At 51.2% G+C, this 23,329-nt stretch overlaps 1 protein-coding gene across 16 annotated transcripts in view; it reads right to left on the bottom strand.

Moving 5' to 3' along the window:
• Nucleotides 1–18,477: 18,477 nt before the first annotated feature.
• Nucleotides 18,478–23,329, bottom strand: part of ADARB1 (adenosine deaminase RNA specific B1) — a 115,995-nt gene continuing 111,143 nt past the window's right edge. For 10 of the 16 annotated variants that reach the window (XM_073804580.1, XM_073804581.1, XM_033856239.2 and 7 more), the window contains 2 exons: nt 22,899–23,077; nt 21,828–22,142 (listed from right to left, as the gene is read on the bottom strand). In XM_073804580.1, coding sequence (XP_073660681.1) covers nt 21,963–22,142; nt 22,899–23,077 — 359 coding nt within the window. In that variant the 3' untranslated portion in view covers nt 21,828–21,962. Of the gene's footprint in view, nt 22,143–22,898; nt 23,078–23,329 lie in introns of those variants that run through there. The other 6 variants (XR_012331674.1, XR_012331673.1, XM_073804579.1 and 3 more) reach the window with 6 other exon arrangements.

The raw sequence follows: 23,329 nt of genomic DNA, 5'->3' as shown, positions 1-23,329 counted from the left end.
CCCACCAGAGCAACAGCCAGCTCTACCCACCACCAGTCCCTCCCATCAGGAAACTGGCACAAGCCTCTTACATAGCCTCATCCACCAGAGGGCAGACAGCAGAAGCAAGAAGAACTACAATCCTGCAGCCTGTGGAACTAAAACCACGTTCACAGGAAGATAGACAAGATGAAAAGGCAGAAGGCTACGTACCAGATGAAGGAACAAGATAAAACCCCAGAAGAACAACTAAATGAAGTGGAGACAGGCAGCCTTCCAGAAAAAGGATTCAGAATAATGATAGTGAAGATGATCCAGGACCTCGGAAAAAGAATGCAGGCAAAGATCGAGAAGATGCAAGAAGTGTTTAACAAAGACCTAGAAGAATTAAAGAACAAACAAACAGAGATGAACAATACAATAACTGAAATGAAAACTACACTAGAAGGAATCAATAGCAGAAGAATTGAGGCAGAAGAACGGATAAGTGACCTGGAAGACAGAATGGTGGAATTCACTGCTGCGGAACAGAATAAAGAAAAAAGATGAAAAGAAATGAAGACAGCCTAAGAGGCCTCTGGGACAACATTAAACACAACAACATTCACATTATATGGGTCCCAGAAGAGAGAGAAAGGACCCGAGAAAATATTCGAAGATATTATAGTTGAAAACTTCCCTAACATGGGAAAGGAAACAGCCACCCAAGTCCATGAAGCGCAGAGAGTCCCATACAGGATAAACCCAAGGAGAAACACGCTGAGACACAAAGTAATCAAATTGGCCAAAATTAAAGACAAAAAAAAAAATTATTGAAAACAGCAAGGGAAAGACAACAAATAACATACAACGGAACTCCCATAAGGTTAACAGCTGATTTCTCGGCAGAAACTCTACAAGCCAGAAGGGAGTGGCATGACATATTTAAGGTGATGAAAGGGAAGAACCTACAACCAAGATTACTATACCCGGCAAGGATCTCATTCAGATTCGATGGAGAAATCAAAAGCTTTACAGACAAGCTAAAAGCTAAGAGAATTGAGCACCACTAAACCAGCTCTACAACAAATGCTAAAGGAACTTCTCTAAGTGGAAAACACAAGAGAAGAAAAAGACCTACAAAAACAAACCCAAAAGAATTAAGGAAATGGTAATAGGAACATACATATCGATAATTACCTTAAACCTGAATGGATTAAATGCTCCAACCAAAAGACACAGACTGGCTGATTGGATAAAAAAACAAGACTGATATATATGCTGTCTACAAGAGACCCACTTCAGACCAAGGGATATATACAGACCGAAAGTGAGGGGATGGAAAAAGATATTCCATGCAAATGGAAATCAAAAGAAAGCTGGAGTAGCAATTCTCATATCAGATAAAATAGACTTTAAAATAAAGAACGTTACAAGAGACAAGGAAGGACACTACATAATGATCAAGGGATCAATCCAAGAAGAAGATATAACAATTATAAATATATATGCACCCAACATAGGAGCACCTCAATACATAAGGCAACTGTTAACATCTCTAAAAGAGGAAATCGACAGTAACACAATAATAATGGGGGACTTTAACACCCCACTAACACCAATGGACAGATCATCCAAACAGAAAATTAATAAGGAAACACAAGCTTTAAGTGACACAACAGACCAGATAGATTTAATTGATATTTATAGGACATTCCATCCCAAAACAGCAGATTACACTTTTTTCTCAAGTGCGCATGGAACATTCTCCAGGATAGATAGCATCTTGGGTCACAAATCAAGCCTCAGTAAATTTAAGAAAATTGAAATCATATCAAGCATCTTTTCTGACCACAACACTATGAGATTAGAAATCAGTTACAGGGAAAAAAACACAAACACATGGAGGCTAAACAATAAGTTACCAAATAACAAAACGATCACTGAAGAAACCAAAGAGGAAATCAAAAAATACCTAGAAACAAATGACAATGAAAACACGACAATCCACAACCTATGGGATGCAGCAAAAGCAGTTCTAAGAGGGAAGTTTATAGCAATACAATCCTACCTCAAGAAACAACAAACATCTCAAACAAACAATCTAACCTTACACCTAAAGCAACTAGAGAAAGAAGAAGAAACAAAACCTGAAGTTAATAGAAGAAAAGAAATCATAAAGATCAGAGCAGAAATAAATGAAATAGAAACAAAGAAAACAATAGCAAAGATTGATAAAACTAAAATCTGGTTCTTTGAGAAGATAAACAAAATTGATAAACCATTAGCCAGACTCATCAAGAAGAAGAAGGAGAGGACTCAAATCAATAAAATTAGAAATGAAAAAGGAGAAGTTACAACAGACACTGCAGAAATACAAAACATCCTAAGAGACTACTACAAGCAACTCTATGCCAATAAAATGGACAACCTGGAAGAAATGGACAAATTCTCCCAAGACTGAACCAGGATGAAATAGAAAATATGAACAGACCAATCACAAGAAATGAAATTGAAACTGTGACTAAAAATCTTCCAACAAACAAAAGCCCAGGACCAGATGGTTTCACAGGTGAATTCTATCAAACATTTAGAGAAGAGCTAACACGCATCATTCTCAAACTCTTCCAAAAAATCGGAACACTCCCAAACTCATTCTATGAGGCCACCATCACCCTGATACCAAAACCAGACAAAGATACTGCAAGAAAAGAAAATTACAGACCAATATCACTGATGAATATAGATGCAAAAATCCTCGACAAAATACTAGCAAACAGAATCTAACAACACATTAAAAGGATGATACACCATGATCAAGTGGGATTTATCCCAGGGATGCAAGGATTCTTCAATATATGCAAATCAGTCAATGTGATACACCATATTAACAAATTGAGACAGAAAAACCAGATGATCATCTCAATAGATGCAGGAAAAGTATTTGAAAAAATTCAACACCCATTTATGATAAAAACTCTCCAGAAAGTGGGCATAGAGGGAACCTACCTCAACACAATAAAGGCTGTATACGACAAACCCACAGCAAACATCATTCTCAATGGTGAAAAGCTGAAAGCATTTCCTCTAAGATCAGGAACAAGACAAGGATGTCCACTCTCACCACTATTATTCAACATAGTTTTGGAAACCCTAGCCACAGCAATCAGAGAAGAAAAAGAAATAAAAGGAATACAAATTGGAAAAGAAGAAGTAAAACTATCACTGTTTGCAGATGACATGATACTATACATAGAAAATCCTAAAGATGCCACCAGAAAGCAACTAGAGCTAATCACTGAATTTGGTAAAGTTGCAGGATACAAAATTAATGCACAGAAATCTCTTGCATTCCTATAGACTAATGATGAAAAATCTGAAAGAGAAATTAAGGAAACACTCCCATTTACCATTGCAACAAAAAGAATAAAATACCTAGGAATAAACCTACCTAGGGAGACAAAAGACCTGTATGCTGAAAACTATAAGACACTGATGAAAGAAATTAAAGATGATACAAACAGATGGGAAGATATGTCATGTTCTTGGATTGGAAAAGTCAGTCTTGTGAAAATGACTATACTACCCAAAGCAATCTACAGATTCAATGCAATCCCTATCAAATTACCAGTGGCATTTTTTTACGGAACTAGAACAAAAATCTTAAAATTTGTATGGAGACACAAAAGACCCCGAATAGCCAAAGCAGTCTTGAGGGAAAAAAACAGAGCTGGAGGAATCAGACGCCCTGACTTCAGACTATACTACAAAGCTACAGTAATCAAGACAATACGGTACTAGCACAAAAACGGAAATATAGATCAATGGAACAGGATAGAAAGCCCAGAGATAAACCTACGCACCTATGGTCAACTAATCTATGACAAAGGAGGCAAGGATATACAATGGAGAAAAGACAGTCTCTTCAATAAGTGGTGCTGGGAAAACTAGACAGCTACATGTAAAAGAATGAAATTAGAACACTCCCTAACACCCTACACAAAAATAAACTCAAAATGGATTAGAGACCTAGATGTAAGACCGGACACTATAAAACTCTTAGAGGAAAACATAGGAAGAACACTCTTTGACATAAATCACAGCAAGATCTTTTTTGATACACCTCCTAGAGTAATGGAAATAAAATCAAAAATAAACAAATGGGACCTAATGAAACTTAAAAGCTTTTGCACAGCAAAGGAAACTACAAACAAGATGAAAAGACAACTCTCAGATTGGGAGAAAATATTTGCAAACGAATCAACAGACAAAGGATTAATCTCCAAAATATATAAACAGCTCATGTAGCTCAATATTAAAAAAACAAACAACCCAATCCAAAAATGGGCAGAAGACCTAAATAGACATTTCTCCACAGAAGATACACAGATGGCCAAGAAGCACATGAAAAGCTGCTCAACATCACTAATCATTAGAGAAATGCAAATCAAAACTACAACATGGTATCACCTCACACCAGTCAAAATGGGCATCATCAGAAAATCTACAAAAAACAAATGCTGGAGACGGTGTGGAGAAAAGGGAACCCTGTTGCACTGTTGGTGGGAATGTAAATTGATACAGCCACTATGGAGAACAGTATGGAGGTTCCTTAAAAAACTAAAACTAGAATTACCATATGACCCAGCGATCCCACTACTGGGCTTATACCCAGAGAAAACCATAATTCAAAAAGACACATGCACCCCAATGTTCATTGCAGCACTATTTACAATAGCCAGGAAGCAACCTAAATGCCCATCGACAGAAGAATGGATAAAGAAGATGTGGTCCATATATACAATGGAATATTACTCAGCCATAAAAACAAACGGAATTGAGTTATTTGCAGAGAGGTGGGTGGACCTAGAGACTGTCATACAGAGTGAAGTAAGTCAGAAGGAGAAAAACAAATATCGTATATTAACACATATATGTGGAGCCTAGAAAAATGGTGCAGATGAACCGGTTTGCAGGGCAGAAATAGAGACACAGATGTAGAGAACAAACGTATGGACGCTAAGGGGGGGAAATGGCAGGGGTGTGGTGTGGTGGTGGGATGAATTGGGAGATTGGGATTGACATGTATACATTAATATGTATAAAATAGATAACTAATAAGATAGATAACTAATAACTGCTGTATAAAAAAATAAAAAATAATAATAAATTAAAGAAAAGAAAAAAGACTGACTTCCAGAAAATCTTCCGTCTCAGCTCGTGTACGTCCTTCTGGCCGTGGATGTCCTGGAGGTCAACACTGGTGATGTGCTGGTGTGGATTTGGGGAGAGTAGGAGCCCCTCTGTGTGGACCGAGAGCTGGAGACAGGGAACTCCCATCCAGGCATCCCACCCTGGGTGACATATTTGGGAGAAAGAACCAGGGGCTGAGCTTGTCCCGGAGGGAACAGATCTCTGCTGAAGGAGTGTGTCTCTTGGCCCTGAAGACGTCCCAGGGGAGGGTAGCAGACAGCTGTGGCTGGGCCCTCTCCAGATGGGATTCTCTTCTCAAGGCCGGGCATCAATCAGGAGAACAGAAACCCAGCCAGACTTCTTAATACATAAGAAGTATTAAAAGTACGTAAAACGCCCACCACTCAAAAGGCCAGGGGTGACTGCCCTCAGGCACAGCTGGATCCAGGGGCCTGAACAGCCTCGCTGGGCTCTGGTCCATTCCTGCTCCCCCTTCTGCTGTCTACTGGTGACCCCAGTCTCCGCAGGGCCCCCACCACAGTGACGAGATGGACAACGTCTCATGTCCCATTTCCACCTCCAGCGGGTGAGAGTGTTACCTTCTAGATGCCCCACAAGCATCCGTCACACCTGACCCCAAACATGACCTGTGTGGGGGTCAGCCCAGCCCCCACAGGTGGGTGGAGCCCCTCCCAGCCCAGCTAGGAGTGGGGAGGGGAGGCCAGCCCCCTCTACCTGAGCAGGTGGGCTCTGCACCTCGGGACTCGGCACTTAGTCCTGCAAATGGTCCCGGGCGATAATCCGGGAAGCCCTTTTCATGCCCCCCAATGCCACACATACGCACATGCACACACACACGTACGCACATGCACACACACACACACACACACATGCACACACACACACACACACATGCACACACACACACGTACACACTTGGGCAGGAGTCCTCAGGACACAAGCTGCCCCCTCTGCCCTGGGCACCTGGGGTGGGGGCCTCAGGCGTTCCCCTGGGTCCAGCACCCTCCCTGCCCAGGTGCCCAGTCCAGGTGTGGCTGCCCAGGCCCTGCTTGTGGGACCCAGGGAGACTGCTGCCACCAGGACCACTGACACTGACGGCTGGCTGAGCGGGACCTATAATGCCCACTAGCTAATGGCCACACCGTCGCCCTGCCGCTGTTACACCCTGACCCCTTGGGTTTGCTGTGAGCCCAGGAGGGTCCCAGAGTGGCCGAGGTCCATGCTGCCATCAGCTCTTTCCACCTCCCCCAGGGCCTGTATATGTGAGATCACTTTCTACACCAAAGTTCAGAACTGTTTCCTAGAACCTGGCTGGCCTCCCCTCCCCCACCCTAACTGACCAGCCCTGGTCGTCAGGCACCTGTTTACCTTGGAGAGGGAACACTCCCCAGGGTTCTGAGCAGTCAGTCATGGCCACGGGACACTGGCGCTCGGAGGCAGAGGTGTGGCACCCTCACAGCCACGGAGGGCCTGCCACCTGCCCCGGGCCCACGTTCCAGCTGATCCTGGAACGGTTGTGGGGCGCTCTGCTGTGGTCTCGGAAAGCTTGACCCGAATGGGGGTCCTCATTTGTGCTGCGGTGCTGCTTTTGGTAGTAAGCAGAGGGCACAGTGTCCAGAGTAGGAAGGTGCCCGGCAAGAGGTGTCCTGCCCGTGATGAGGTCTGTGGAAAACGTAGTGAGATGACTGGCCCCCAGCGACACAGGCCACCGGAGGTCTGGGGCCGCCCGGCAGGGAGGCCAGTCTGCCAGCGCGCCAAACCTTGTGCCTGTCGGCACTGAAAGCTCATCGTGTCAAGACAGTGTGGACTTTCTGGAAAAGGCACAGGAGAGCCGGCCCCCTCCACTGCCCCACGTGACCGATGAGAGACCCATCCCCAAAGCATCAGAGAACAGCGGGGAGCAGCCTCAGCAGAGAGCAGGGGCTGATTTGAATGGAAACACTCTTGTTCCAGAAAGTCCAGAGCTGCTGGCCCAGGAGATTGCGAGATGGAAGCAGAAGGAGGAGAAGAAAGCAAGGTGGGGGGAGGCGAACGCCCGAGGGAGCAGGACCTGGAAGCCGAGGTCGGCCATGTGGAGTCCCTGGCTGAGCACCTGCTGAGGTTTTGCCCGGTCCCAGGCCTCCCTGGGGGCCGTGGGGGTGACGGGGACGTCGATCTGTCCTGCCATCCGCCTGTCCACGGGCCAGAAGGTGACCTGAAGGGGGTGAGGGGTGACGCGGACTTCAACGTGTCCCTCCCGGGCCCCGAGCTGGAGCCTCAGGGAACAGCCAGACAACCACGGGAAGAGAAGCAAAGGATCGTGTGGGACAACAGCCCGTCTGCAGAGGGAAGAGGCGGCTGTGCAGGGCGTGGCCTCCCGGCTGCTGAAGCAGAAGCTGCAGGTGCTGCTGAGGCTGCACGGGCGTCACTTGGCGCGGCCGCAGGAGATGCTGCAGGAGGAGAGGCACTGCTTAGAGCTGGAGAGGAGGCTGCCCGCCGCATGCGGGGACCCGGCCTCCGCGCAGCACACCCGCAGCCTCTACCGGGAGATGGCCAAGCACCTGGAAGCAGCTGGGCCAGGAGATGGAGGCCAACGCCTCCTTCCGTCGGAAGGAGACCCTCTTCCAGGAGACAAGGGTCCGGGAGAGCTGGATGGCAGCCGTGCTGATGGAAAGGAAGCTCCAGGAGCTCAGGAGAGAAAACGCTGTCCGCAGGCAGGTGCTGGCCGGTGACCCGGCCCCCTCCCGGCGCTGTGCCCCTCCCCACCCCGGAGCCCCCGCCGCTCCGCCCACAGCTCCCCCCCCCCCCCCCCGCTCCTCGGGCCCCGCCGGGAAGGAGGAGGCTCGGGGGTCCCGGGTGACCTGCAGGGGTGACACAGCTCCCAGCAGCCGGGCCCAACCCCCCACACCACACACAACACCCGCGTGTGGGTCTGTGACGGAAATGTGCATCGCGCTCTCTGCGGAGCTCCTGGGACTGAGTCGACGCCTCAGTGACTCCGGCTCGTGTAGCGTGATAACTCGAGGGTCGTGGGACTGAGGTATGGATTCGTTCGTAGAGTTCTCGTGATGACATAGCTTCCCACTGAAGCCTTTAGAGATGTAGTCTAGAGTCTTGTTTTCTGGTTTCAATGAGATGTCCACTATGAGTTAAGAGTTCTCTAAGTTTGGCCTGAATAGAGAGAGGGGTTTCAGACGATGAGAACTCTTCTGCGCACTGTGGCTGGTACTAAAATTGACCTGAATAAATTTTGGTGGGTTTAAAAACCAAAGCAAAAAACAAAAAGCCAAACTTAAGGAAAACAAACCCCATGGAAACGACTTAATATTTGCATTAGTGTAGCCTTAGTTCATAGTTTAGTCCTAGATTTATAGACTAGAGAAAGTGAGGGTTTTGCAACCACTATTTCATGGTTTGTAATTTTTTGTTAACTTTTGTTGTTTAAGATACTGTTTTTGTTGTTTTTCTGAAGATATGCAGTCAAAATTAAAGTTTTCTGGGCTTCCCTGGTGGCGCAGTGGTTGAGAGTCCGTCTGCCGATGCAGGGGACAAGAGTTCGTGCCCCGGTCCGGGAAGATCCCACATGCCGCGGAGCGGCTGGGCCCGTGAGGCATGGCCGCTGAGCCTGCGCGTCCGGAGCCTGTGCTCCGCAACGGGAGAGGCCACGACAGTGAGAGGCCCGCGTACCACAGAAAAAATAAAAAAATAAAGTTTTCTTTTGATGACACACACACACACACACACACACACACACACACACACACACACACACACACACACACCCACCGGCAGATATGAGACCCTTTAAGTTGTTTCGTGTACCTGAAAAATGGAAAATACGCGTCGCAAGTTTCAAAGAAATTTTAAAATAAATATGTGTATGGGAAGAAACAATTGTGTGCATGTAATTTTATAGAGATACGTCTCCTCTCTGATATGTAGAGGGGGAGGGTTCCCTGTGACCTGATACCAAATGGAGACACTTCCCCCCAAATGGTGCAGTTGGAGACACTGAACTGAAGGCCCTGTCCCGAGCAGTGTCAGGAAGAAGGGAAGGACCAAGGACGGGGCCCCAGCTGCCAGCAACAGGGCGGCTGCCCCCTTCCCTGGGCCTGGAGGGAGGAGGGGAAGAGGTGTCCTCTGAGCCACAGAGGGACTTCTCAGGAGCAGGGCAGGTGCCCCACCCTGGGTGCTGTCCCCGCATTGACGCAGGAGCAGCGGGCAGCCCCTGAGGTCGGGGTACTGCCGGCAGAGGGAGCCTTGGGGACGGAGCTGGCCCGAAAAGGACCCCTACATGATGCGGGGAATGACCAGCACCCTTGACTCTCTTGGATCCAAAGTGTGTGAGTGTGTGTGTGAGTGTGTGTGTGAGTGTGTGTGCGCGCGTGCCTGTGCGGTTTCTTGCCTTTGTTTCCGTTCGTTTAGTTGACATCCATGGGTCCCTACGATGTCCTCAGCACTGCTCTGGCTGCATGTTTGGATCCAGAGATGGAAGCGTCATCTAAGCTGAAGAGTCCTGGGGACACAGAGGTCATGCCCCAGTGAAGGTCAAGGTCAGGTCATAGGACCTTTACAAGCCTTAAAGACGGTCATATCTGCTCTGCAGACAATTCCAGCAGGGTGACGGCTGGGGTGACAGGCTCACACCAGGAGGGACATTTGTGCTGCTGAGGTCGGAGGAGTTTGCCTGGAAAGTCGGGGCACAGTATGCCGGGCAAGAGAGCACAGGCAGTAGGAATTCCTGGGATCCAGTGTCAGGGGCGGAAATGGGGCAAAGATGACCCGGAGGGAGGGGACGGGGCAGGGCCTCTGCACAGATGTCCCTCTATTGCGGTGACCGACACCATGGAGGGTGCAGACCCGGAGGGAGGGGGGTGGGGGGAGGCGGGGTGATGGGTGTTCTTTGCAGGTCCCCCTGGCTGTGGGCAGAGTGGAATGTGTGGGGGAGGGGCCGCTCAGGGGTCTTCGGGGGGCTCTGGGGCAACCCTGGGGTGGTTGTCTGGATGGAGGAAGAGGAAGGGTGGGCTGTTTGGGGCGGCTGTGGGGTCAGAGAAGAGGGGAAATGACTCAGAGCTCTCAATGACCCTGTCGTCATCGGGCCCTAACCTGTGGTGACATCTCTGCAGGAGAGCCTGGGGAAGCCCAGGGAGGAGTGTGACCCCGCGAGAGCCGCTTCCCCGGGGCAGGCGTGGGGCAGGACGCATCCGTCTGGACTCCACGTGGTCCCTCCCGCCCTGCATCCCTAGCATAAGGGTCTCCCCTCCCAGGAGCTTCCACCACAGGGGCCTCCCAGGGCAGGAAGGAGGGGCTGGAGTGCAGGGTGAGGACCCCCGCGGTGATGCCCTTGCCCCCCGAGTGTAGCGGGTGACGCTCCTCGTGGGGACACAAGATGGGCCAGGTGTCCTCCAGCACGTGCACAGCCACGGGAGAGACAGACTCAGGGACCACAGGTGCCCACGAGCGGGGCCTGTACCCTCACTGCTGGGCCTACCCATCTCTCCACCTGTCCCTGCAGCAGGCTGGGCCAGGCAGGAGGTCAGGAAGGGCTCCCTGGGGGAGGCAGCCCTGAGCTGAGCACTGAAGGAGAAGCAGGAGTTCTCTGCAGTGCTTTTCACCCCTTAGGGGCACAGGGATCGCCTGGAGAACCTGCTACCAAGCAGCTCCTGATTCACAGGTTCTGGGCTGGGCCTGACCCTGCACTGCTCCCTGCTGACACCCAGGCTGGTGCCAGGCAGGAATGACAAGGATCTTAGGGGATGACGGGCCAGAAGGGGGAAGTGGAGGGGCTGGGACATTTCTGTCCAAGGGCGGCCCGGGCACAGGCTCGAGGCAGCAGTAGCCTGGCAGACCAGGTGTACAACATGTGCAGGTCAGCCCCTCCAGTCATCCTCCCAGGAGCTCCCCTCTACCCTGGGCCAACATGGTCCTGAGGACACGGCCTGTCTCAGAGCAGCTCAATGAACCTCAGACCCCTGGTCATCCCTGGGGAAGCCGGCCATGGATGCCCACTTCCCTCCGGATCCCCGTGGTCGGCAGATGGACCAGGTTCACTGGCTCGCTCAGCCCAGTCCCCCAGGACCCCTCCTGACCTGTCCTTGTCCCTCCCCCTCCATCTGACCCATCACCCAGTCCATAGATTATCCTTCCAACTCCCCATTTTCTCTCATCTCAGCCACCAGCCTCCAGGTCAGACCATCCCCTCCGTCCTCTGGGTCCCTGTCCCCCTGTGACCGACCCTCCTACTGACCCCACTTCACCAGGCTTCCTCCCATCCATCTCCTCCTGGCAGCCAGAGAGGACGCTGTGTCCCACGACCTAACCAAGGCAAGAAGGAAACCTGGGCCTGGGCACGCTTGGGGTGAAGGTCAGTTGGCCCCTGCCCTCGGCCACGGTGTCCTGGCTCTGGGTCAGCAACAGCAAGAGTTAGCATCGCCCCTGTGGGCCCAGGACACTCTGGTGGTGCCTGGTGTGAGCCTGTTACTCATGGTCCCTTTTCACTCAAAAAATTGTTCAAGTTAGGGCAATATATGGTCACAAAATTAATGGGCCACCTGTGTTCACAATTCCCAGAGAAAATGCAGCATTAAAAATATATATACGCTCCTAACAAGAATGAAAACACGAGGTATTGAATCGTAAGTGCAGCCTCGGACAGTGGAAGACACACCTCACCGTTGCCAATTTAACCAACGTGAGGACAGTACTTTTTCGGTTGAGATGATCCACATTCTTTTTTTTTGCATTTTTTTTGGCAGGGGGTGGTAGTACGTGGGCCTCTCACTGTTGTGGCCCCTCCCGTTGTGGAGCACAGGCTCCGGACGCGCAGGCTCAGTGGCTATGGCTCACGGGCCCTGCCGCTCCACGGCATATGGGATCTTCCCAGACCGGGGCACGAACCCGTGTCCCCTGCATCGGCAGACGGACTCTCAACCACTGCGCCACCAGGGAAGCCCCACCATTCATTTTTTACCGTCCACTGTCCTCCATCCTCCAACCACCTTCCATCTCCCACCACCCACATTTTACAACTCACTGCCCACTGTGCCCCATCCCCCAGTCACCATCCGACACTCAGTGTACACCATTCCCCATCTTCTGTCCACCTGGTACCATCCACCTGCCACCTTCCACTTTTCACCTTCCATGGCTCACGTTCCACCTTCTCAAACCCATCTTTCACCATCAATCACACAACAGTCACCATTCACCATCCACACACCACCTTCCTTTCAAGCATCAGAATCCACCTTCCACTAACCACCTGTGATCACTCATTATCCACCTTCCCCCATCCTCCTCGACTATCCACAACCCGCCATCCACCCGCCACGTTCTACCCTCCACCTGCCTCCTGCCACCTTCCACCAAACACCATTTATCTTACATCATCCAGCCCAACCGTCCACCATCCACTTCCTACCACACACCATCCACCATCCACCATGTACCTCTTACATTCCATCCACCATCTACTTCCCACCATTCACCAGCCACCGTCACCATCCATTATCCATTTCCACCTTCCACCATCCACCCTCCTCCACCCCAACTATCCACCACCCACCGTCCACCCGCCACCTTCTACTTTCCACCATCCAGCATCTTTCATTCTCCTTCACTTATCCTTCCTTTTCATTCCCTCTGTGACCAACAGACTTTACTTGTTAATAATATCTCCTGGATTGTTATTTTTTTCAAATACTCTCCGTTCACAATTATTCAAACAACATAAATATATAACAACATTGATAGGTAACTATTACACACAAAAGCAACATTTTAGTGAAAATGCTTCTCCTAAGGAGATGAGGAAGCCTGTTCTTGCAACCAGATGGTTCCCACATGCAAGGATCAGGGAGAGTCTGCTGCAACGAGACCAGCTTCATCTTAGTTATGTTTCTAGTCTTTTTAAAATAGAGGTACATCCAGGACACACTGTTTGCAGAATACATAGGTAAGGAGGTATATTGTAGCAATGTCCCTCAATTGTTTATTGAACTCCTACATAATACCCTTTAATCAGAAGGTGATCTGTAATAAAAATTATAAAAATTTTAAAATGTTTTATCAACTGTCAACAATATTACACTTTCATTCAAATTTTTCTGAAAGCAAAGGATTAGAAACTACGTACTTAGAGGAGGACGTGTTATCCTGTCACTCGCAATTTCTGGGACATTACTGGAGAGGCCTCACATCGACTTATCAAGGGACTATGATTTACCCCCGCTTCTCCGTCACCTAGCGGTACCTTGTTGAACCTGATATATTCTGAGAGGGTTGGGAAAGTTGAAATGTTCATTCCATTGCTTTTTAGCCCCTTCAGTCTTTTTCAGTAAAATGCTTTTGTCATACTGTGTTTTAAAATATATTTTCATCAAAGCTTGGAGCTGCAGGTCCAGTTCATTCCACTTATGGCCAGTGTGTCCTTCACGCAACCTGACCCTCCTTCTCAAACCAGTGAAGAAATGAGACTTATTTTCTGTCAGACAAGGTCTGATCCACTTTTCCATTGAAATAAAAGTGTTAACATGATTTTCCAGGGATTTTCAGAAAGAAAATCGTGAGAAATAAAATTATAGGACACACCTTATAAGATAAATGGCTGAAGTCAAGATTGAAAACATATAGATTTAATTAACTGACCCACTGTATAATATGCCGGTAAAAGTAAATGCATCTATACACTGCTTTTCTAACTTAATTTGTAACAGTTTAATGAAGTATGTAGGCAAATGTTCAGGTTATATACTGAGTGCGGAGAATGATGATAAAAAAGCGTGTGCGTATGCATGCGATGATCACTATTCCCAGGAGCTAAGATTAAATAAGAATTAAGTATGGGGCTTCCCTGGTGGCGCAGTGGTTGAGAGTCCGCCTGCCTATGCAGGGGACGCGGGTTCGTGCCCCGGTCCGGGAGGATCCCACATGCCGCAGAGTGGCTGGGCCTGTAAGCCGTGGCCACTGAGCCTGCGCGTCCGGAGCCTGTGCTCCGCAACGGGAGAGGCCACAACAGTGAGAGGCCCGCGTACCGCAAAAAAAAAAAAAAAAAAAAAAAAAAAGAATTAAGTATAAAAATCATTTGAAAAAGCTCTTCCTCACTAATTCTGGCAAGCATCATGATCAAAGCCTCCTTTGTGTTTAATGAAAAAGAAAGGTCGGAAAGGTATGAAGGCTTAATGAAAAGAAAGGCAAAAAACGAAAGCAGTCTCATAGCTGACACTTTGCAATGTGTGTTTGCAGTATTATTTAAGAATATTCAATTCCTCCATATAAAACAAGAAATGAGTAGAGAAGCAAGTGGTCTATTTGACTCGTGAAACCGTTTACAGGTCAGCCAGACGTGGGGAGGTACCGGTATTCATAAGACACTCGTCTTCAAGAGGCCAGACATTACCCACCCATAGCTGGCTTCCAGTTCAGCCCCAGCATTTCCTGCCCAAGGCAAGCAGATAAAAGGCCAAACACATTGCATCCAGCAGCGTAACTCAAACTCCCAGTGGAATCGGGTTTAACGTCTTATTAGTCTTGTCACTAACTAGAGTTAACTAAAGTCTTTGACATGTGTTCATATAAAGATAATGGACTCTCGTATTCCAGCCCAGTAAGACAAAGACCTAAATGTATTCTCACACCCTCTACCCTTCCCATCACTCCAGGCTTCGCCACGTTGGCACAAACCAGACCTTAAACTCTGGGTTTTCAGGGCTATGTGTTCTCTTACTTTCAGCTTAGCTTTAACAACCACCATAGACTTACCACCGTACTGATGATTTTTACGTTGTAGGCCTCTTGCGAGATTTCTCAAATGTTGTTTCTCTATTTAAGCACTTCATCAAAACTGCTTTCAGTGCCGATTTTTCTGTGTCAAAGCTCTGAGGCACCATTTTTAACAATTAATCATTTGCTTTTGTTAATTCAGTGGGTATTTATCGTCTGCAGCAGGGCAGGGCTGTCCTAAGTGACGGGGAACAGCCGTGAACTGATGCCTCTGACCTACAGTGTCAACGTTTCGCTGGGGACAGATAAACAAACCCAAGTTACATCAGAGCAGTATGTGTCAGGAAGGAAAATCAGGCAGGGTGAGCGGTGACAGAAGATTCAGCAGATGCAGGAAGTCCTTATTTCCATGAAGATACCCTTAAAACGGCTCTCCAAGGAAGTAAATGATGGCGATTTAAAAACTGTTCTATGCCCCGCCTCCATTTTTAAAACTTGGAAAGTTCACATTTTACGGTGGTAAAGTTTTTTGTGTAGGCGTTACCTGCTTTTGTGTAAAAAATCCCAGAGCACTTAGAGTACCATCAAATGGTAGTTTTAAAAGTCTATGTTTGAACTTTTAAAATTCCTTATGAAAAATTTTAAAGACATAAAAGTAGAGAGAAGAGTATCCTGCATTCCTACGTGCTGGCGCCAACAGTCTCCTACACTCGGCCAATACTGTTCCAACTAGACCTTTTCTCCATTGACAGCCCTCTTTTTCTGTTTTCGTTTTTTCTTTTAAGGAAGCCCCAGACTTCCCATTTCATCTGCAAGGGCTTCACGGTGCCTCCTAACGACGCCCTTGCAAGGTAACAAGTGGCACAGACGCCCCATTCGCCAGATGGGACACTTTACTGCTAGCGTCCAGGCATTTTAGGTTTTCTTTTTCTTTGTCTCTTCCTCTTTCCATCTGGTTTTCTGATTGTAAATTCATTCTGTTGTTTAGCTTGTCTATTGTGTTCACTGTTTCAAATTCTGCTTGGCTCTCTTGGTTTCATTTTGTCTCTTTGAGAATGTTCATTAAGCTAATTTTAAATTCTTGGGCTCTCTGTTCTAAAATGTTAGCATATATTCTGACGGAATCTCTAATTCAAGATTCTAACTGTCAAATAGCTGTACTCTTCAGACGTCTTCTTTCTCCTCAGGAGGTCATTTTCTGCGGGGTGTTCGCTACTTGGTCAGCTGGCCTCAGAGGCCTCAGTCCCAGGGAGCTGAGGGGCGGGGAGAGGCGGGGAGCCCCGGCCCCTGCAGCCCTGCTGCTCTGGGCTGTGGGCAGACGCTCCGAGAACAGGGCCTTTGCCCGCCCGGAGCTGCCCTACAGACCCAGGCCAGTGGTGCCGGTCGATGCTTAGCCACGCGCCCCCTCCCCGTCCTGTGTGCATGTGTGTCCATGAGCTGACGGTCAATTTTGTGGCTGTGAGGACTGCAGCCCACGCTGCATACAATAGATAACAATAAAACACATGATACTCCGGCAAGTCCCAGGGCCCACTGCCCCTGCAGACGCCCGGTGGGTCCATCGCTGCGCCCTCGCACCCACAGCCCGTCCAGAGCGGGGTCGCCATCGCCCATGTGTCTGGCGCGGGAAGCAATGGCGATGCCTCTCGTCATGGGCGTGACAGTTCTCAGAGGCTGCACCAACACGTTCTCAACTTCCGGCGCCCTCACAACCTGGCAGGCGCGTTTCAGGTACCATCCGCACAGCCTGCGCCCCTTTCTCGGGCCTGGGGACAGCAGGGCAGCAGAGGGGGCCGGAGCGGGGGCGTCCAGCGTGCACAACTCCCCCGCAGGCCGACGCCCGGGCCCAGAACAACGCACACGGCGAGTGAGGGGCTCTGGGGATCCAGTACCTTGATCTCGATGACCGTGAGCTCATACGGTGTGATTTTAACTAACGGCTGGGTTCGACCTCTCCCCAAATTCCCGCACCTTCACGGCTGGGCCAGTGCCCCGACTCGCCAGGTTCCCTCGGCCGGTCCCTCTGCCTTTACTAAAGAAATTATTAATAATATGACTAACTAAATGTTAATTAATATTAACAACTGAATGACGGCAATTTACGAAGTAGCTGCTTCCCTGCGCCCCCCGGCTGCAGCCCGCCTGCCCCCTTCCCTCCTCCTCTCTCCACCAGGACACCCACCCCAACACCCCTCCCATCCCAGGAATGGATCTGTAGTCTCTGCTGCAGGAGAACAAGAGCTCCGTGTCACGTCAGCCCCGTCGCAGAACACGGGGTCTTGCCCGCCCCCTCCATGGAGCCACAGGAAGACCCCACGAGGAAAAGCCCTTCTACAGACTGAACTCGTAAAGAGGAGACTGTCCCCAACCTTTTCTCTGAAGCTTAAGCTGCCCTTTTTGATGACACATGTTTTCATCTGAATGTTGCTTTTATTGTGGGGAAAAAAATGAAAACGGAATCAAAATGGATGCAAAGGACAGTAAATTACTTGTCTATAACTGTGCTGCTTTTTGTTTGTATGGGACTTTTGACTTTTCTAAAGGTTGTCCTGTTTGCTTTTCATGTTGATATAGAAATGTTGGACAAAGAGATAAAATTTTTAAAAAGGAAACTAAAATTAAAATGACTCCCAATCCCATCATTCACACACGGTGACCAGACTCGGCCTCTTCCAGATTGTTCCGTGTGTGCTTGTACCCTTCTCACATAAAGCATCCGAACTTCTCTACAACCGCGAACTTCAATACTGCCTTGCAGCCAGGTTTCCACTTTACCGTGAACGGCCCTCCAAAACGCCAGCCCTGAACACTGCCGCTCTACCCCGTAACCAGGTAGCTGCCTCACTGTGGCCGACACCCAGACAGTCCGGCCAGCGACGAGCTGGTGTGGGCTCCCCCTCTGCTGTCCCGTCCACGGTGCTCCACACGCCTCACGCCACGTGGGCTCACGTCATTCTCCCTCTCTATAGCCGGGCAGGAGCAGGGCCAGCTACGCAAGTTCCACTCCTCCGCCTAACGTGTGGGAGTGGCCGGCGTGTGCCAGGAACCCACGTGGGGGGGGGAGTGGCCGGCGTGTGCCAGGAACCCACGTGGGGGGGGGAGTGGCCGGCGTGTGCCAGGAACCCACGTGGGGGGGGGAGTGGCCGGCGTGTGTCAGGAACCCACGTGGGGGGGGAGTGGCCGGCGTGTGCCAGGAACCCACGTGCGGGGGGTGGGGGGGAAATCAGAGGGCCCAAGCCCCAGGGGAGGCGCTCAGAGCCACGCACAGATGACAGGAGTGGAGCGTCGGCCCAGTGCCCTCGGCTGGCGCCCACCCACACCTTCCCAAACACTACTCTGGACCAAGGAGGGAAATAACCAGGGAGGAGAGAGAATCTCAGCGAGGCTGTGGTAGTGAAACATGGTTTTATTGAGAACGTCTCAAGTCCTCTGTCTGAGTCACAGGGTCTCATGCTCGGTGCTGGCTGGTCTCAGTGCAGGAGGAAGCTCATGCAGGGGGTCACGTGTGGCCTGCACATCAGTGGACACACAGGGGGCACCGAGGAGTGCGCCTGGGTGACAGCGCTCTCGGCGGGATTACATTCATATGAAGTGTCCGAATTCTAGAATAAAATTAACAGCATATAACCCAAAGTTGGAGAAGCAAACAGCTTTCGGGGCTCATTCCACGAACATTCCACAGACCGCCTTTAACTGTTCACGACTGGGTCCGCAATGCAACAGCAGCCCAAGCCGTGGCCAAGATGAGAGTCCTCGGGGCTGGGGGCGTGCACCTCCAGACACTGAACGAGGAAGCGCACACGCGCTGCCGGAAACAGGAGCTCAGAGTCCAGATCGCCAGAGCCTCCCCCTCCCAGCCATGTGGACACAGAACCCCAGTGCCCTGGGCCGGCCTCTGGCCAGGGAGAGACAGTCACAGGACACGCCGAGGAAAAGGACACGCGAAGCTGGACTCACACTCTGCTCTTTCCATTCATATAGTTTTGATAAAAAGAAAACCTTCTGAGAGATTCACTAATTTCACAGAATTTAGAGATGGGATTTTACTTCTCATGCTGGATCAAATTTATAGTCGGGGCAGACCTTACATTTTGGTGTAAAATATTTTGGAAATGGAAAAATCCCATCTGTCTTTATTTGTTCCTGGAGAAAAGGGGCAGGGCGTGCTCCCCCTCCCAGCACCCACCAATTCCATTCTGGGACCTGGCTACCCCAGGAGACTGGGAGGCTCGGCCACGTGAAATTACAAGGAAAGCAGGGATTCTAGAGTCTGGAAAGCAACAAAATTATTCAAAAAAAATAAATTCCAGAGAAGTTAATACCTTGTGAAATGTGGGCTTGTACATTTTAAAATAAAATAACTGTTTTTGATTATAATAAAAATCTCCAAATAGAAAAAGATGACGAAAAGCCCCATTAAGACTCAGAGTCAAACTGCAGGGAGGAGGCGAGGCCTCCCGACCCCGAGCAGGGGTGAGGGCTGAGGAACCAGCGATCACGGCCCCCACCTCGGCCACCCTCTCCACAAGCCCTGGCTCGGGTCACAAAATGAGACTTCTCTATGGCGGACCTTCCCGCCAGCAGGACAGCTGCCCAGTGGCCCCAGGCACCGCAGCAGGGCCAGTGTCTTTGCAGAATACATACTACAGGCTTGGCCGCCGAGACAGAACAGAAACCCTCCCAAACCCCACCGGCCAAAATGTCCTCAAAGTTTAAGATTTTTCTCAAAAGATCAAGGGCTTGGTTGTGTCAGATTTCCAAAGTTTCTAAAACCCAGATTAAGGACCCTGGATGCAAAACGACACCTCAAGGAAATGCCTACGTGGTGATGCACGGCGGGCTGCGCGCCCTGATTTGTCTTTTGGGGGGTGTGCATTTCCTCCTTTTTCCTGCTTACAGAGGAGTGTGCCAGCTGCCCTGTCCCAGGAGCTGTGCAGGCCTCCTGCCCCAGCCCGACTCCCCGCAGCCCCGCCTGGCCCTGCCGCCCAGCGGTCCCCGACCCCCTCGCCCGCAATCCTTGGCTACCTTCCTCCCCGGGCCTGGGTGCCCTCGGGGCAGGAGCCCCGCGTCAGGTCTGTCCTGGACGGTCGCACAGATGTGAACCGGGAGAGGCAGCGGGGCACAGCCACGCGGCACGGACCCACACAGTAAGGCATTCGTTTACCTGGGCTGGGGCATGGTGGGGGCATCGTGCTCAGGTCCACAGTCGGCTGACAGAGGGGGAGCCGGGCGTCCTGGCCTGCTTGTGTGCACGTGCAGTATCATTCCTCTGGACTTTGTAACCAAAATCCACATATTTTTTAAAAACTAAGTCCATCTCCCAATCCCCATTAGAAAAAATACCATTTATAGAGAGAAGAATAAAAATGCAGGGACTCACAGATGTCTTTTCTGAGTGTGCAGGAGACTGCTGTGGTCGGGGGGCGCCGCCAGACACCTTTCTTTTCTCGGGTGAAACCACAGCAGGCCCCGCGGGCCACGCGGGCCCGAGCCCTGTGCCGACGGGGTCGGGACAAGAAAACGCCCTGCAGAGATGGCGGCACGGGCAACCCTCGTCCTCTGACCCGGCCAGGCCCCGGCAGTGTGGCCCCCTCCCCCCCTGCCCTGCACGCGCCCACGGGGCGCAGCACCTCAAGTCTCCATGCAGACGCGGAGACACCTGGAGACGTGACCTTCTGGGACCACGTCTCCCACTCTGAGCGCCCGGGCTCTGGGCCAAAGTGCCAGTGGCCGTCCTGTTCCTGCTCTGAGTTTTCTGAGCCCATAAAGGACACGGGACACCCAGGCACACAGCTTGGCGCCTGGACTTGGCTGGAGGGCCCTCTCTGCCTATGGTACCCCCAAGACCCCCCAGAACCAGGAACTGGTGCTGACTCAGCAAAGGGCACAAGCTCCTCTCCGACCCTCCATGGAAGCGGGAGGAGCGTGCTGTGACCTTTGCGTCAGGGCGGGGCGGCCTCCCGGGGTCCCCACCTGCCCGCCTGCCCTGACCCCCGGCTCGCTCGGCCCGCCTGGGACTGGCCTGTGTGCTGTGGGGTGCCGAGCAGTGTCCCGGGCACCCCCAACTCCAGACCACCCCCCTTCCCTGCCGTGACACCAACATCCCAACCTGGTCGAGACCCCACCAGCAACACTTTGTCTTGCCAGCTCTCAGCCTGAACACTTGTACTTCAAACATGTCCTTGATAAAGCTGGAAAGATTAGAAAATATGCCTTAAGTGGCATTTTCCAAGAATGAATACCTACTTCCTTAGCTCTATTTCCATCCTGTGAAGATCTTGGGACAGTCATTCACATCCAGGAGGTTCAGAGGAAGGACCAGAGGGAATTCTAGGTGATTTACTGTGCAGTAGCCCCTGTGGATCCCTTCTAGTCCCTAAAAGTTAAATACTGCTTAAAAAACCCAAATGAATGGCCAGGCCTACTGACCATGTTTGACCTCTGATTATTTAGAAGTCAACCGGGAGACGATTTTCCATGATATGGTCCTACGAGGAGCACAGAAACTTCTAGAGGACACTGGAGGCTGCAGGGATCTGGCTGCGACACCATGCGCCCCACCACGGGTCGCTGCGCTGTGGACGTGGGCTCCGTGCGGGGAGTCCTCTCCCAGGGAGGCGCCTACGGGGAACAGGGACCTACATGTGGACAGGGGTACAGTTTCTTTAGGTTACTGCCTCCTATCTATTTCCTCACTCCCTCCGTATATAAATGCTTCTTTGCAATCAAAGTAATGTGGCGTAAGAGTGACCTGACATAGTTACTTCTTATTTATAAACCATATTCCTAGTTCTGAATAAATTAATTATTCAAGAATTTCACACAAAGTAATTCCTATTTTTCCTAAACTTCAGGAAGCCCTACTCAGTAGAACTCAACTTCTAAATGTAAACTGAGGTTGAAAGCAGTCACTGGATGATTCAAAAGGGGGAACACTGCTGTAGAGAGATGCCAGGTGATGACACGGGACCCAGACGCCAGACCCCGCGCCCCGCGCGCCTGCCCCGGGGACGGTGCCGCGCGCCCAGCTCCCACACATCCCACACCTGCCCCGGTTCAGCTGCGAGGTTTGGGGCCGCGCTGCACACCCGTCAGGGTGTGAGTGAGAACTGGTCCTGTTCCGTGGGCTTCTCCACCCAGGCGCCCAGCCCGGCCTTGATGAAGGCTCTGAACAGACAGGCCTTGGCGGCCTGGTACTCCTTGGCCACCAGCTTGGACTCGTGGTACACGTTGGGTTTAGTGATCTTGGACCGCAGTAAGTTGGAGGGAACCTGTAGAAAGATTTAAAAAAAAACAAGTGCAACTGTTTAAGCAATAACGGTAGAAACTGAAACTCAGTATGATGTTCAAAAAACGGCGTTTCAAACAGTGCTGCTTCTGGGGGAGCCAAGGGACAGTGCCATCCCCAGGGACCGTGTCACACGAGCCACGCTGGACACCCCGAGGGTCTGCGTCCTCAGCCCCAAGTGACCCCAAGGTCGCGTTGCACACCTGCATGTCTTTAACAAACAACACCTCTGCCGTTTGGTCACAGGGAGAACTCGAGCCCCCCCCCCCCCACCTCCTCCAAATTTTTTGTGCAGATCTTAGAATCAGCAGGGCAGCTACCCAAGGCCCCCTGCGCGGGTGAGGGTCCCGCCACGGGGACGCAGCAACCTCTGCCCATCACAAATAAAAGCTGCTGACCCGACTTACAAGTAAATGGAAGCTGGTAACGTACTGACTCACTAGAGGGGAGTTTGTGTGGGGAAGAAGGGCCGTGCTGCTGCAAAGCCCCAACCCCCAACCAAAGCCCTCCAAACACACGGGTGGGACCCAGGGCGCCCCGAGCTGCGGGCCCCGAGGAGGACTCCGCGGGAGTGCCGAGCCCCAGGCTCCAGCGGGCTGGGGTGGGAGTCTGGGGTGGGGGGGCTGAGCCTGCTTTGAATCTGAGGAGCCAGGGCCAGACTGTCAGCCAAGAGCACCCAGAAGAGACCAGGCGTGGGGCGGCCGCCCGGGCAGGCTGGTGGGGAAGGGCGCCTCAGTACCTTGCCGTGCACACGCATCCAGCGACAGTACAACGCGTGCTTACACAGGCGAGAGGCGCGGCCCAGCTCGTCCTTCCCTGTGGTGGCGTTGATGACCTCGATGGCCGAGTCGCCCACCGTCCAGTTGACACTGAAGTTGGGGGCCTTCCCCGGCTGCCGCGCCTCCGCGTTGCTGATGCCTAGAACGAGATGGGGGCGGGTGACGCGGGGCCCGGCGTGCGTGCTGCGGGGACGCGGCCCGACAGCGGTTGGCCAGGCGCGCCTGCCCTCCCAGCAGCCCGCCCCAGTCCCTGCCGCCCAGAAACACACCTGTCTGTGCAGGGAGGCGGGTGGGCCCGTAGAAACCCCCAACCCCGAGACTCCATGCGCTCCCGAGCTCACTCGGGGCCAAACCTCTAGACACCTGGGTGGAGGGGGCCCCACTTCCAGGA

Source organism: Tursiops truncatus, chromosome 4, assembly GCF_011762595.2.
Source record: "Tursiops truncatus isolate mTurTru1 chromosome 4, mTurTru1.mat.Y, whole genome shotgun sequence".
Classification (NCBI taxonomy): Eukaryota; Metazoa; Chordata; class Mammalia; order Artiodactyla; family Delphinidae; genus Tursiops; species Tursiops truncatus.
This window is presented reverse-complemented; position numbering and strand designations above follow the sequence as displayed.